The sequence below is a fragment of the Nerophis lumbriciformis genome, linkage group LG26, assembly GCF_033978685.3.
Source record: "Nerophis lumbriciformis linkage group LG26, RoL_Nlum_v2.1, whole genome shotgun sequence".
Taxonomy (NCBI): Eukaryota; Metazoa; Chordata; class Actinopteri; order Syngnathiformes; family Syngnathidae; genus Nerophis; species Nerophis lumbriciformis.
In genome coordinates, this window is record NC_084573.2 from 38,951,991 (window position 1) to 38,966,823 (window position 14,833).

At 48.0% G+C, this 14,833-nt stretch overlaps 1 protein-coding gene across 1 annotated transcript in view; it reads right to left on the bottom strand.

The window, feature by feature from the left end:
* Positions 1–14,833, bottom strand: part of gabra2a (gamma-aminobutyric acid type A receptor subunit alpha2a) — a 61,213-nt gene that overhangs the window by 38,449 nt on the left and 7,931 nt on the right. The window contains exons 2-3 of the mRNA XM_061986910.1: positions 12,733–12,839; positions 1,624–1,691 (exon numbers count right to left, since the gene is read on the bottom strand). Of these exons, the coding sequence (XP_061842894.1) occupies positions 1,624–1,691; positions 12,733–12,839 (175 nt within the window). The remainder of the gene's footprint in view (positions 1–1,623; positions 1,692–12,732; positions 12,840–14,833) is intronic.

Below are 14,833 nucleotides of genomic sequence, written 5' to 3' on the forward strand. Positions count from 1 at the left end.
AGTGAGAAAAAAACAAAACTGTTTTGATGCAAACAAACAATCCTAACGTTGAAGTGTGGTGGACTAGTCTGACGCGAGGCACAGTGCTTTTGTGGGGGTCAAGTCTGCTCTAGCTCACGCTACCCTGCTGGCCCACCAATTACCTGATGCTCCTATTGCAATCACTACGGACACGTCAGCCTATGCTGTAGGTGCAGTGCATGAGTAGTGGGTGGGTGGCACTTGGAAACCTCTGGCTTTCTTTAGCAGGCAGTTGCGCCCCTGCGAGCCGAAATATAGCACGTTTGACCAACTCCTCGGCCTCTATCCGGCCATACGCCATTTCCGTTCGCTGCTTGAAGGACGACCTTTCACAGCTTTTGTGGACCACAAACCCCTCACTTTCGCGATGGCCAAGACGGCCGCACCGTGGTCGGTTCGGCAACAGAGGTACCTCTCCTACGTCTCCGAGTTTACGACGGACATCCAGCACCTTACTGGTAAGAGCAATGTCGTTGCTGACTGCCTCTCCCGAGCCGTCACGGGCTCGGGAGAGGTTCGGGAGAGCTCAATTTTGAACAGATGGCAGTTGACCAAGCCGACGTCCCAAAATCCGAGCTCTGAAGGCTGCAGCCACAAGGCTACGGTTGTCTGAGGTTCCATTTGAGGACACAGGTGTTGCGCTCCTTTGTGACGTTGCTACGGGTCGGCCAGACATCCTGCGGAGGAATCTCATTGCTGCCGCTTGTATTCGCAACCTTGTCCTTTCGGTCATTACCCAAAGTTCATGACCATAGGTGAGGGTAGGAACGTAGACTGATCTGGAAATCGAGAGCTTTGCCTTCTGGCTCAGCTTCCTCTTCACCACAACAGACCAGTGCAGGGACTGTATCACTGCAGACACTGCACCAATCTGTCTGTCAATCTTGCGTTCTATTTTTCCCTCACTTAGACCCCGAGATACTTGAACTCCTCCACTTGAGGCAGAACTTCACTCCCGACTCGAGTGGTGCAGTCCACCCTTTTCCGACTGAGAACCATTGCCGCAGATTTGGAGGTGCTGATCCTCATCCCAGCAGCTTCACACTCGACTACAAACCGCTGAAGGTCCCAGTCCGATGAAGCCAACAGGACCACATCATCTGCAAAAAGCAGAGATGCGATCCTCTGGGCACCGAACTGTCAAGAGTTCCCTTCTGGGTTTTTTTTATGTTTGGTTCTCGAATGAGCGTACAAACGGGTCCATGTTCTTCTTCTGTTGTTGTTCCGGGTCAATCAAAGATGAGGACACTGAAAAGAGACACTGCGCATGCGTCGTCTACCCATGTGTCCAAATATGGAACGGGATATAGAGTAAATGATTCTCCACTCGTTTTAATTCACATTTTCGATTTTCAAACACATTAATGAAATCAGATCACGGATAATGATCTGTTTCATTAAATTAAAAATTTAGAACATTTATTTTTATGTTACACTGTTTTTCCAGTCCAAACATCCTCCATGTCCACAGACCTTGAAGTGTCCACAATGTCCTCGTGCTCAAGAAGACACATTTCTTGTTACAGCTGCACATCATCATTTTATAAAACTAATGGAGGATAACTAAGGACGACACAGTGTGGGTTCACATGTGAGACTTACCATGTCTGTGTCCGACACTGGGCCAAAACTTGTCACATAGATATCAGTCTTGACTTCTGTCTCGCGATCTGTGTGGAAACATAACAGGATTCATTTTGAGAAATATAACAGTTTTGAGTAATAACAGCTCATTGAAAGAGAAGGAATTTGCCAGAAAAAGAACCTTCTGTCAGGAACTGGCATGGCTGCGGTAGTTGTGACCCCAAGATGCAGGAGACAGGAGGACGACGTGCAGGAGTCTTTATTCATACTCAACACAATGCAGCAAAAAGTCTGTAACATAATCAATCCTCGAGCACTGACGAACAGGCAAGGCAGGCACGAATAGCAGCCTGATTGGTAACTGCAACCAGGTGTGCCAGGCCGCCAATCAGGGACAGGTGAGGGAAACGAGCGCTCAGGGAGACATGCGGGAAATGGAACAAAAATAAGAATGCTGACAGGAAATAAACACAAACTAAGGAAACATAACCAGACGTGAAGTGACAGATTGTCACAGACCCCCTACCCCTCTTTTAAGGACGGATTCCAGATGTCCCAACAAAAAAACAAGGTTCAAAAGTCACGAGAGGATGGAGGGCGGAGTTGGCAGCGGGTCGCCAAGCCCCGTGTTCCCGAATCCAGCGAAGGAGAGTCAGGGGGCAGCGACGCGTTGAATGGCGCTGCAGCTGGCAAGGCGGACGACCACGGAAGGGCCACATTCGTGGCCGACGAGGAGGCGAACGTGAGTGGCACCGGCACACCAGCTGCCGTGAAGGTCCATGCCCTGATCCTGCGCATCTCTGCCGCAGAGGGAGACCATGAAACGGCCACATTCGTGGTTGCTGACGAGGTTGCCTGAGAGGACGGCTTCTCAGCTGCTGTGAAGGTCCACGGCCAGGTCCCGGACGTCACTGCCCTTGACGCAAAGAGTGTCCCTGGAACGGCCACTTTCTTGGCCGATGAGGAGGAGGTGTGTAGGTGCCTGATGGCCGCCTGTGCAGCAGGAAAGCAGACGGTCACGGACCCGGAGACAAAAATGACGGTGCCGTGGCACGTTTCTGTCAGGAACTCGCATGGCTGCGGTAATTGTGACCCCAAGATGCAGGACACAGGAGGACGACGTGCAGGAGTCTTTATTCATACTCAAAACAATGCAGCAAAAAGTCTGTAACATAATCAATCCTCGAGCACTGACGATCAGGCAAGGCAGGCATGAATAGCAGCCTGATTGGTAACTGCAACCAGGTGTGCCAGGCCGCCAATCAGGGACAGGTGAGGGAAACGAGCGCTCGGGGAGACATGCGGGAAATGGAACAAAAATAAGAATGCTGACAGGAAATAAACACAAACTAAGGAAACATAACCAGACGTGAAGTGACAGATTGTCACAGACCCCCCACCCCTCTTTTAAGGACGGATTCCAGATGTCCCAACAAAAAAACAAGGTTCAAAAGTCACGAGAGGATGGAGGGCGGAGTTGGCAGCGGGTCGCCAAGCCCCGTGTTCCCGAATCCAGCGAAGTAGAGTCAGGGGGCAGCGACGCGTTGAATGGCGCTGCAGCTGGCAAGGCGGACGACCACGGAAGGGCCACATCCGTGGCCGACGAGGAGGCGAACGTGAGTGGCACCGGCACACCAGCTGCCGTGAAGGTCCATGCCCTGATCCTGCGCATCTCTGCCGCAGAGGGAGACCATGAAACGGCCACATTCGTGGTTGCTGATGAGGACGGCTTTTCAGCTGCCGTGAAGGTCCACGGCCAGGTCCCGGACGTCACTGCCCTTGACGCAAAGAGTGTCCCTGGAACGGCCACTTTCTTGGCCGATGAGGAGGAGGTGTGTAGGTGCCTGATGGCCACCCTGTGCAGCAGGAAAGCAGACGGTCACGGACCCGTAGACAAATGTGACGGTGCCGTGGCACGTTTCTGTCAGGAACTCGCATGGCTGCGGTAGTTGTGACCGAAAGATGCAGGAGACAGGAGGACGACGTGCAGGTATGCCAATCAGGGACAGGTGACGGAAACAAGCGCTCAGGGAGACATGCAGGAAGTAGAACCAAAACAAGAGCGCTGACAGGAAACAAACACAAACTAAGGAAACATAACCAGACATGAAGTGACAGATCGTCACACCTTCAAAATTGAGCAATAAAACACCTTAAAAGCCCAAGTACTTTCAAAGAGTCAAAATCACCGTGGTTTGAGGGAGATGAATCAATACCGCACTCTGGGTCCCAATAGTTGATGCCAAAACACTGTCAGATAATGTGGTAAGTGCATCGGTCAGTAGATGGATTTACACCAGGGGGCGCCAACCCGTCAGTTGTGATCGACTAGTAGCTTTTTGGGACTTGACCAATAGATGACGCATCAGTGCCAACCCCTCCCACAGGGTGACCAACAACTATCCTGGAGAGTTGTCCCTGTACCAATATTGTGTTACTTGTCCCAAAATGTATTTCGATACTTTTCAAAATAAAGGGGATCATAAAAAACTTACAATACATTAAACATATGTTTGTTATTGCGCCCAAAAAACAATTTTAGAAGATTAAAATACAAATGAAAAGGCATTTAACACGTTGGGCTTTTCCTTTTGCACTCCATATCAAATATTGTCTGCCATAATGTAGAATTAGGTTAGAATGGAATAGAAAGTTTGATTGACATTGTATTAAATGCTTCATGAGTCATGGTTGCCACTTTTGGTCTGTGCTTTGAATCGAATAAAATCATTAGTAAATACTAAAAACATTACTATGGCTACACATTTAAGACATGTAGCAGGTAAAACACATTGTTAAAGATAATACAAAAATGTGTTACAAAATTCAGTTCTTTCTCTTGCATTAGTTTGCGCTACGTGGGCGGTTTTAACTCTGCTAATATTTCTGCTTCCATGTTTAAAGCGTTATTTTGATATTTTTTTAAATATCCACAAAGTTCAATGAGCAGGTTGTTTTATGTGTGACCATGTTTGTTGAATTTTTGTGCAGTTTTTTTTTTTCTGCACCATGACTGGAGAAGGTTGTTTGAAGCGGGTCATATAGGTAAATTCTGTGCACTAAGTCATATTGATGTACAAATAATGGCCACTGATTTGAGTTACTTTTGTTGGCAGCTATCAGACTGCTGACTATTTGTATATTGCATGAAAACACAGCGCCCGGCCAAATTGCTTATTGGACTTTCGCGGTCTCGCGGGCCAAATTGAAGACGCCGGCGGGCCGTACTTGGCCCGCGGGCTGTAATTTGACCACTACTGGTCTCGACCATCACCTATTGATCAGGTGATGCGTCAAACAAGAAAAGACCAAATTTTGGGGATTTTAAAGACTGAATATGCGTGGTGGTCAACAGCATCGCCTGTTCTCAATGGGTACTAGGCGCCATTTAGCCTTACTTGAAGTAAAATGCCATATGATTCCATTGTTTCTGGCTGTACGAACCGTTCAAATCGCGAAAAGGACAAACGTTTTTTCAGAGTTCCTCGAGAGATAATTAAGGAGGGCTGAAGAGTACACGATTTTACTAAAGGCGACGACAAAAGTGGCACACATTCCAGTCCAACGTAGCAGAGTCCAAGAACGCACTAGTTTGCAGTGATCACTTGGTTAAAGGTTTGTTTGATATGATTTTAATATTTCCAATCGTAGTATTACCTTGATACTATTTGTATTTAATTTTTTTTTAAAACAGGAACCAGAAAGTCAGTCAATGATACTTTGTCAGGAAAGGTACTTCTACGTCTCCCCTCGTGTATATTTTGTACACAAATGATAACGAGACATAACTCAAATACAAACATGATTCAGTAATTGACCAATAAGGAGGTTTTAGCCTACCAACATCAAATCAACTACAGTCCTTTACAATCTCATTAATACCTTAGAAATGGCCAACTCTTATCATTTTTTTGGACACGATAAAGGCTTAAAATAATTTCAAACACATATCGTTACAATAACCACGAATATAAAGTGTCTGTCTTATATGTAGTCATCAGTTGAGGACAGACCAAGTCCCAGCAGTGCTGCTTTAGCAAGGGTCATGGGAATCTATATCTACATCTATATATATACATATATACACATATATATATGGTTAATCCAATGACATGTTTCCCAATCGTTGACGTCACTATATGAGCAAATTCCAGGAAGTACGAAGGAAGACAAGATTGTTTTATAAATATTTCCGCCATGCTTCCACAGTTTGATTTCAAAGTTTCGGGACTTATGCAGATCCCAAATACTCAACAGCAGGTACCTGTCACGGTCCGGGCGCGAGTCAGTGCGCAATCATCTGTGCGCTGCACCGAGTGCAGCTCTGAGAGCGTGCAATGCGCGCCCCAGACCAGCGGCAGCGAACAGCTGCAATCAATCATCGGCAATCAGCACACCTGGAACTGATGAGAGCGAGCTGAAGAAAGAGCAGCGGACCCAAGGATCCCTGCCGGAACATAACAGTCTATTGATGTCCTGTAAGCGATCGTTGGCTCTATACAACTTAGCTCTTTGCTCTCCGTGTTTTCTTCTTTGTCCCGTCTTCTCCCTTGTACTTACTTACTTACTTAGTCCTCTTGCACTTCAGGGCGCGTAGAGCCGACCATAGCAACCAGGTCTCTCCATCTGGGTCTGTTGTGGGCAAGGTGTTGAGCTTGTGCCATAGTCACATTGCAGGCCTTAAGGTCCTGGGCTAATACATCCAGCCAGCGAGTGCTGGGGGCGTCTCTAGGGCGTCTCCAGCCAGCTCGCTGCGGGTTGAAATCCAGGATTTTGCGCGTGGGGTGTTCCCCCGGCAGGCGGATGACATGGCCATACCAGCGCACTCGCCGCATTGCTGCGAGGCGAGAGGCTGGGAGCTGTTGGGTTAGCTCTCTTAGGGTCTTGTTGGTGACATGCTGGCTCCACGTGATGCCTTCTATCCTCCTGAGGGCTCTGGAATCAAAGCCATCTAGCCTGGCCGCCAGGATGTTATTCAGCGGCCATGTTTCCGAGCCGTACAGAAGGACAGAGATGACAGAGGAATTGTAGACCCTCAACTTGGTGTCCCGAGATATGTGCCGGTGTCGCCACAACGGTCTCCACAAGGACTGCATGACGGAGGCTGCAAGGGCGCGATGGCGGTCCACCTCTCGTTTGAGGTCGCCGGTGTTGGTGACTGTCGAGCCGAGGTATCTGAAGGTAGGGACAAAGTGGACAGGGGTATCCTCAAATAAGAAGGGTGGTGGGTCTGGTCCATCGCCGATATGCATGAGTTCAGTTTTGGACCAGCTGATCTCCCTTGTGCTCGCAGTGTTTTCCTTCCGTTACCTTGGATCCGAGCTGTGCGTCTCGCTTCCTTCCATTACGTTCTTTACAAGTGTATGTAAACTTTTGACCACGACTGTATTTTATCACTGCACTTTGTCAAAATGATTGTCTCGTTCTCATGAACCCATCCATCCATCCATCCATCTTCTTCCGCTTATCCGAGGTCGGGTCGCGGGGGCAGCAGCCTAAGCAGGGAAGCACAGACTTCCCTCTCCCCAGCCACTTCGTCCAGCCCCTCCCGGGGCATCCCGAGGCATTCACAGGCCAGCCGGGAGACATAGTCTTCCCAACGTGTCCTGGGTCTTCCCCGTGGCCTCCTACCGGTCGGACGTGCCTGAAACACCTCCCGAGGGAGGCGATCGGGTGGCATCCTGACCAGATGCCCGAACCACCTCATCTGGCTCCTCTTGATGTGGAGGAGCAGCGGCTTTACTTTGAGCTCCCCCCGGATGACAGAGCTTCTCACCCTATCTCTAAGGGAGAGTCCTGCCACCCGGTGGAGTAAACTTCGGCCGCTTGTACCCGTGATGGGCTTCACGGTGGCAGAGGGGTTAGTGCATCTGCCTCACAATACAAAGGTCCTGCAGTCTTGGGTTCAATCCCGGGCTCGGGATCTTTCTGTGTGGAGTTTGCATGTCCTCCCCGTGACTGCGTGGGTTCCCTCCGGGTACTCCGGCTTCCTCCCACTTCCAAAGACATGCACCTGGGGATAAGTTGATTGGCAACACTAAATTGGCCCTAGTGTGTGGATGTGAGTGTGAATGTTGTCTGTCTATCTGTGTTGGCCCTGCGATGAGGTGGCGACTTGTCCAGGGTGTACCCCGCCTTCCGCCCGATTGTAGCTGAGATAGGCTCCAGCGCCCCCCGCGACCCCAAAGGGAATAAGCGGTAGAAAATGGATGGATGGATGTACCCGTGATCTTGTCCTTTCGGTCATAACCCAAAGCTCATGACCATAGGTGAGGATGGGAACGTAGATCGACCGGTAAATTGAGAGCTTTGCCTTCCGGCTCAGCTCCTTCTTCACCACAACGGATCGATACAGCGTCCTCATTACTGAAGACGCCGCACCGATCCGCCTGTCGATCTCACCATCCACTCTTCCCTCACTCGTGAACAAGACTCCGAGGTACTTGAACTCCTCCACTTGGGGCAGGGTCTCCTCCCCAACCCGGAGATGGCACTACACCCTTTTCCGGGCGAGAACCATGGACTCGGACTTGGAGGTGCTGATTCTCATCCCAGTCGCTTCACACTCGGCTGCGAACCGTTCTCATGAACCCAATACCGTGTATCGTCCCGTCCGGGCTGAACGTATCTCCACATTCTTAGTGTTTAGCAAAATTGAGATTTCAAATATTTCACGGCCTCTTGTATTGGATAATGATAGATTGGTGAGTGTAAACATTATTTGAATAAACACCCATTATCCACCCTTTTATGACGAGCGTATAACACTGGGCACACATGCTACTGTGGGCTTGAGAACATAAATAACGTGAATGGTTGTGCACTGTGCTGGGCTTTTACACCACTCAAAGAATTAAGAATGCTTTTAACATTACAATTTAATTCACCTCTTCACATCGTGATTTACATTATGACCGTGACTTTTGTAGCCATAAGGCAGAGTTAAAAGCATAATGATATACTTATAACGTAGAGGAAACGATTTGCGATCGAGGGCCTTGCATGGTTTTTGTACACCCCAGTTTCTGTAGGATTTGCTTTTCTCTTGGTTAATATACAGTGAAACATCGTGACTCACAAATGAGTCCATTTGCCCGCGTATCATCGTGTGGACTTGAATGCCCAAACAAAGCATCTCATGTGTTTTTATTTTTTTTTTTAGCACAACTGGAAAATATACCAACCACGGAGCAAAAGAAAGTTGTACCATATTGTACTAGTCCTGTCAAAGTCAATGAGAGATGTTACGAGCCGTGGTTCCAGATTACTGTACTTGAATGCACCACACAGATATGCTACTCTAGCCAAATATCCATACATCCATCTTCAACCGCTTATCCGGAATCGGGTTGCGGGGACAACAGCTCCAGCAGAGACCCCCAGACTTCCCTCTCCAGAGCAACATTAGCAACTGGGGGGATCCCGAAGCGTTCCCAGGCCAGAGAGGAGATGTAATCCCCCCATCTGGTCCATGGCCTGCCACGGGGTCTCCTCCCAGTGGGACGTGCAACGAGGACCTCCCTAGGGAGACGCTGGTGAGGCATCCGCACGAGATGCCCGAACCACCTAAGCTGGCTCCTTTCCAGGCGAAGGAGCAGCGGCTCTACTCCGAGTCTCTCTCGGGTGACTTAACTTCTCACCCTTTCTCTAAGGGAGATGCCAGCCACCCTTCTGAGGAAACTCATTTTGGCCGCTTGTATCCGCGATCTTCTTCTTTCGGTCATGACCCACACTTCATGACCATAGGTGAGAGTAGGAATGTAGATAGCTGGCTCAGCTCTCGTTTGGTCACAACAGTGCGACAAAGAGACTGCAATACTGCCCCAGCTGCTCCGATTCTCAGACTGTCTTCCTTCTCCATCTTTCCCTCACTCGTGAACAAGACCCCGAGATACTTAAACTCCTCCACCTGGGACAGAGTCTCGTACTCTACCTGGACTGTACAAACCATCGTTCTCCTGCTGAGAACCATGGAGTCAGATTTGGAGATGCTGATACTCATTCCAGCCACTGCGAACCGATCCAGTGAGAGCTGAAGGTCACGAACCGAAGGTGCCATCATGACCACATCATCTGCAAACAGCAGTGACGCAACCTTTAGCCCCCCGAGACGTATACCCTCTCTGCCATGGTCACGACTCTGCCTGGAAATCCTGTCCATCTAGCCAAATAATCAAAAGTAATATAGGTAAAAGCCAGTAAATTAGAATATTTTGAAAAACTTGATTTATTTCAGTAATTGCATTCAAAAGGTGTAACTTGTACATTATATTTATTCATTGCACACAGACTGATGCATTCAAATGTTTATTTCATTTAATTTTGATGATTTGAAGTGGCAACAAATGAAAATCCAAAATTCCGTGTGTCACAAAATTAGAATATTACTTAAGGCTAATACAAAAAAGGGATTTTTAGAAATGTTGGCCAACTGAAAAGTATGAAAATGAAAAATATGAGCATGTACAATACTCAATACTTGGTTGGAGCTCCTTTTGCCTCAATTACTGCGTTAATGCGGCGTGGCATGGAGTCGATGAGTTTCTGGCACTGCTCAGGTGTTATGAGAGCCCAGGTTGCTCTGATAGTGGCCTTCAACTCTTCTGCGTTTTTGGGTCTGGCATTCTGCATCTTCCTTTTCACAATACCCCACAGATTTTCTATGGGGCTAAGGTCAGGGGAGTTGGCGGGCCAATTTAGAACAGAAATACCATGGTCCGTAAACCAGGCACGGGTAGATTTTGCGCTGTGTGCAGGCGCCAAGTCCTGTTGGAACTTGAAATCTCCATCTCCATAGAGCAGGTCAGCAGCAGGAAGCATGAAGTGCTCTAAAACTTGCTGGTAGACGGCTGCGTTGACCCTGGATCTCAGGAAACAGAGTGGACCGACACCAGCAGATGACATGGCACCCCAAACCATCACTGATGGTGGAAACTTTACACTAGACTTCAGGCAACGTGGATCCTGTGCCTCTCCTGTCTTCCTCCAGACTCTGGGACCTCGATTTCCAAAGGAAATGCAAAATTTGCATGTTTGGGTGATGGTTTGGGGTGCCATGTCATCTGCTGGTGTCGGTCCACTCTGTTTCCTGAGATCCAGGGTCAACGCAGCCGTCTACCAGCAGGGACATCATTTCCATTCAGTGCTCAGTGGTGGACCTCTTTTTGTGGAATGAGGGAAGGCTTTTTCCACAATGAAGGTATACTTGGCAAGCAGCACTGCTTGCCATGTGGGCATTAGAGGTAAGTCTGTTGGGCAGAACCGTTTGGTATGCCATATTTTGAAGGGGACACGTCGTAATATCCCGTTTTTTTCTGCCCTTGGTCTTACTGTGGGATCTGTCTGTGGTGATGGAGGCCCTTTCACATCATCTATTCAAGCTAATTGATGCTGTGGAAATGAAAAGTGTTTCTTTGAAGACGGTGTTGCCCTTAGTTTTGACTACAGCAAATCATGTGAGTGATTTCTCAATTAGCCCAGCTTGTTCACAATTTGCTTCAGGGCTGACGAGTGTCTGCATGCAGCCCAAACATGTTTTTATGCCAAAGACGGTGGACTCATCTTGTAAGTGTTCCTTTGTGGTGTTGAGGGCCCTTCACCCGCCTCCATTTGCAACAATTTAGGAGCAGAGGCTGGTTGTGCCCCGTGAGGTGATGTTACAAGAACAGTTTAGAAGAGTGGATCAGCGGTTTGTGTTATGTTTCTAGACTGGAATATGGAGTCTATCTCACTGGCCTATACTAGTAAGGGGTTGTAACCCTCTCCAGGTTTGCAACCACAAGAGGTGTGGCCACATATTTGGCCCTGTTCAGGACATCTTTGCGGCTTTGTCAAGTTTTATCCTCTAGATGTGTCTGGGCCATCCGTGGAGGTGTTGCCGCATGTGTGAGCTTCGCAGCATTAGACTGTGTGGAGCTCAGCTTGCTGGCTGCAATCCAGGAGCTGGCCATACCTCCTTTAGTGAAACACCGAACAAAGTTAGAAGAGGAACTTTGGGTAACTCAGAGTAACAATTGTTCTTTGATAACAGAGTGAGGTCTTTCACTTTTGATGCTCTCCTTGCAGGCACGGTAATGATTTGGAGGGAGGGGTCGGCCGTGCCCCGGTCACAACTCGACATTTCTGGCATCCTGGCAGGTGTGTCATTGGAGCTTCCGTTGTAATACAATATCTCTTAGTGATACACCTCACTTCGACAGGCTCTTTGGAACCGGTTAGTAACAAAAAACAAATTACCAAAATTGGATTGGTACTGTACAATGTTGACTCTGCATCCTTCAGAGTTTGTAATAAAACAACTTTTGGAACTCCTGTTAACTGGTATAGATTGTTTTATTTTACATACGTTACATTTGGCCTTTTTTTCAGAATTGCATTCATTAGACAATTCCCTGATCTTTCCCCAAGTGGAGGAGTTCAAGTACCTCGGAATCTTGTTCACGAGTGAGGGAAGAGTGGATCGTGAGATCGACAGGCGGATCGGTGCGGCATCTTCAGTAATGCGGACGCTGTATCGATCCGTTGTGGTGAAGAAGGAGCTGAGCCAGAAGGCAAAGCTCTCGATTTACCAGTCGATCTACGTTCCCATCCTCACCTATGGTCATGAGCTTTGGGTCATGACCGAAAGGACAAGATCACGGGTACAAGCGGCCAAAATGAGTTTCCTCCGCCGGGTGGCGGGGCTCTCCCTTAGAGATAGGGTGAGAAGCTCTGTCATCCGGGGGGAGCTCAAAGTAAAGCCGCTGCTCCTCCATATCGAGAGGAGCCAGATGAGGTGGTTCGGGCATCTGGTCAGGATGCCACCCGAACGCCTCCCTCGGGAGGTGTTTCGGGCACGTCCGACCGGTAGGAGGCCACGGGGAAGACCCAGGACACGTTGGGAAGACTATGTCTCCCGGCTGGCCTGGGAACGCCTCGGGATCCCCCGGGAGGAGCTGGACGAAGTGGCTGGGGAGAGGAAAGTCTGGGCTTCCCTGCTTAGGCTGCTGCCCCCGCGACCCGACCTCGGATAAGCGGAAGAAGATGGATGGATGGATGGATGGACAATTCCCTGCCAGCCATTTAGTTTTTTAAATTAAAAATCATTAAGAACTTCGGAAGTTTTGAAACATGCAATCTTAAACTTACCTCCCAAGCCCGGTCTCAACCTGTTATCATATCCGTCCAGGAGACTGTCCAGGATCTTAGTGAACGTTGTGATGTCTTTGCGTGTAGCATTGGAATCGGCTTTGGACCTAAATTGAGATAACAGCATCAGTACTAATGATATGCATGTGGAACATTGCAGGCGTTAAAACACTAAGAACAGTTTCTTCCTGAGGCGATCCCTCTGATAAAGTCCAAACAGTCGCAGGGTGTCAGCCCCGAATTATTATTCCGTCGCAAAGGTTTGGCGAGCTCCACAGCCCACAGTTTTCATTCGATCGGAACCGTTCAAGTATCAAAACGTTGGGGTTGACCGGGAATCGTGAGCTCACCCCCAAAAATTTTTAAACTATCCCGGATTACACAGAATTCCCGGTTTTCTGAGACCTTTTGAATGAATGGGCCAATCTTGAAACATGCACAACTCCCACATTTCTGACCCAATTCAAACCGGTCCACTCCACTCACCTTGGACAATCAAGTAAAACCATCCAGGAATTCCCAGTATTCCTGGTTTTTCAAAGCCCTATTTTCACCTCTCCCTGGAAAGTTTTCACTTTGCACATTTTTCAACCAGTTTTCCTGAAATCCCAAATTCCCAGGAAATTCCCCATTCATAGTTCGACAGTGGTCTAAATTCTGAAAATGTTGCGCCCGTCTTACACTGACCTTTCAACCATCCACCCACACCACTCTTCCAATATATCGAATGCAAAACATGTTTTCCCTTTCCCAAAACTCTGTTTTCCCGGAATTTCACAGACTTTTCTCCCCATCGACAATGAATTGGCATTATACAATCTACTGCATATCCCACATTTCTCATCCGATTTAAACCGTTCCACCATCCACACACTCCACTCACCTTGGACATTCAAGCTAAGATGTTTCCAGGTTCCGAAATTTCCCTGAGTACCAGGAATTTCCACCCATTGAAAATGAATGGGCAATATACAAACCTCTCTATAGTCCACATTTCTCAACCGATTCGGACCATTCCACCATCCACAGACTCCACTCACCCTGGACATTGTTGCGTTTGGACCAGTTGTTCCTCCCAGGGAATTCAAGTCACAAGTCGCTCCCAAGCTTTTTACGACACTTAAAGCTGAGTAGAAAAACCACCAGAGACAGAATAGGTATTTTGTAATATATTTGCAAATCTTTGCATATACATTGAGACCAGTCCAGCATAGAACATTCAATCGCGCCGCCAAGATGGTCTGCCCCCCCCGAAAAACCCTCTCCCCTCTTAAGTCTCTCTCTCTGCCACCCTCGCAGTCTTGTTCCTCCAGCCAAAACACATGCCCATTGTCCTCCGCACCTGGGAATAAGGCTAGATAAGAGAAAGGAGTATCTCTCTTTCTTACATTCCTCATTCAAGGTTAAGCACACAGTTTTTGCAGACAACCAAAAGACCACAATTGGAAGAAAAACACTAGCTGTTTTGTAATATGATCATGAAATAAAAGAAGTAACACTTAAATTCGGATATATGTAAATATCTGCCTCCGACAACATTCAAGCCAGGATGTTTCCAGGTTCCGAAATTTCCCCGAGTACCAGGAATTCCCACCCATTGAAAATGAACGGGCAATATACAATCCTCTCTATAGTCCACATTTCTCAACCGATTCGGACCATTCCACCATCCACACACTCCACTCACCCTGGACATTCAAGCATTACAGTTCCACTCACGTGTATCGGCGGTTTGGCGGCTTGGGCACATAGGGCATTCACACACGATTCTGACCGGAATTGAATTCTAGTTGTTTAGATTGTACAAAGAGAGCACAGTATACCAATTCAAATTATTTACGTGTTGAACACACCTGGTCAATAAAGCCTATTCTGATAATTGCCTCACTGAGCCCAAAACACAATGTAACATGTACTTTCTTCCTTAAATAATCTCAAAAAGAGGGGTCATATTATTGTAGGTGTACGCATGAAAACAGCAGGTTTAAGTTGGAGGATATAATTAACACACATACAGTAAGTAGACTGCCGCTGGAAACCAGATCAATCTTGCATGCACGCACGTCTATTGATCGATCGCTGCACAGGTGCCAGTCTCCAT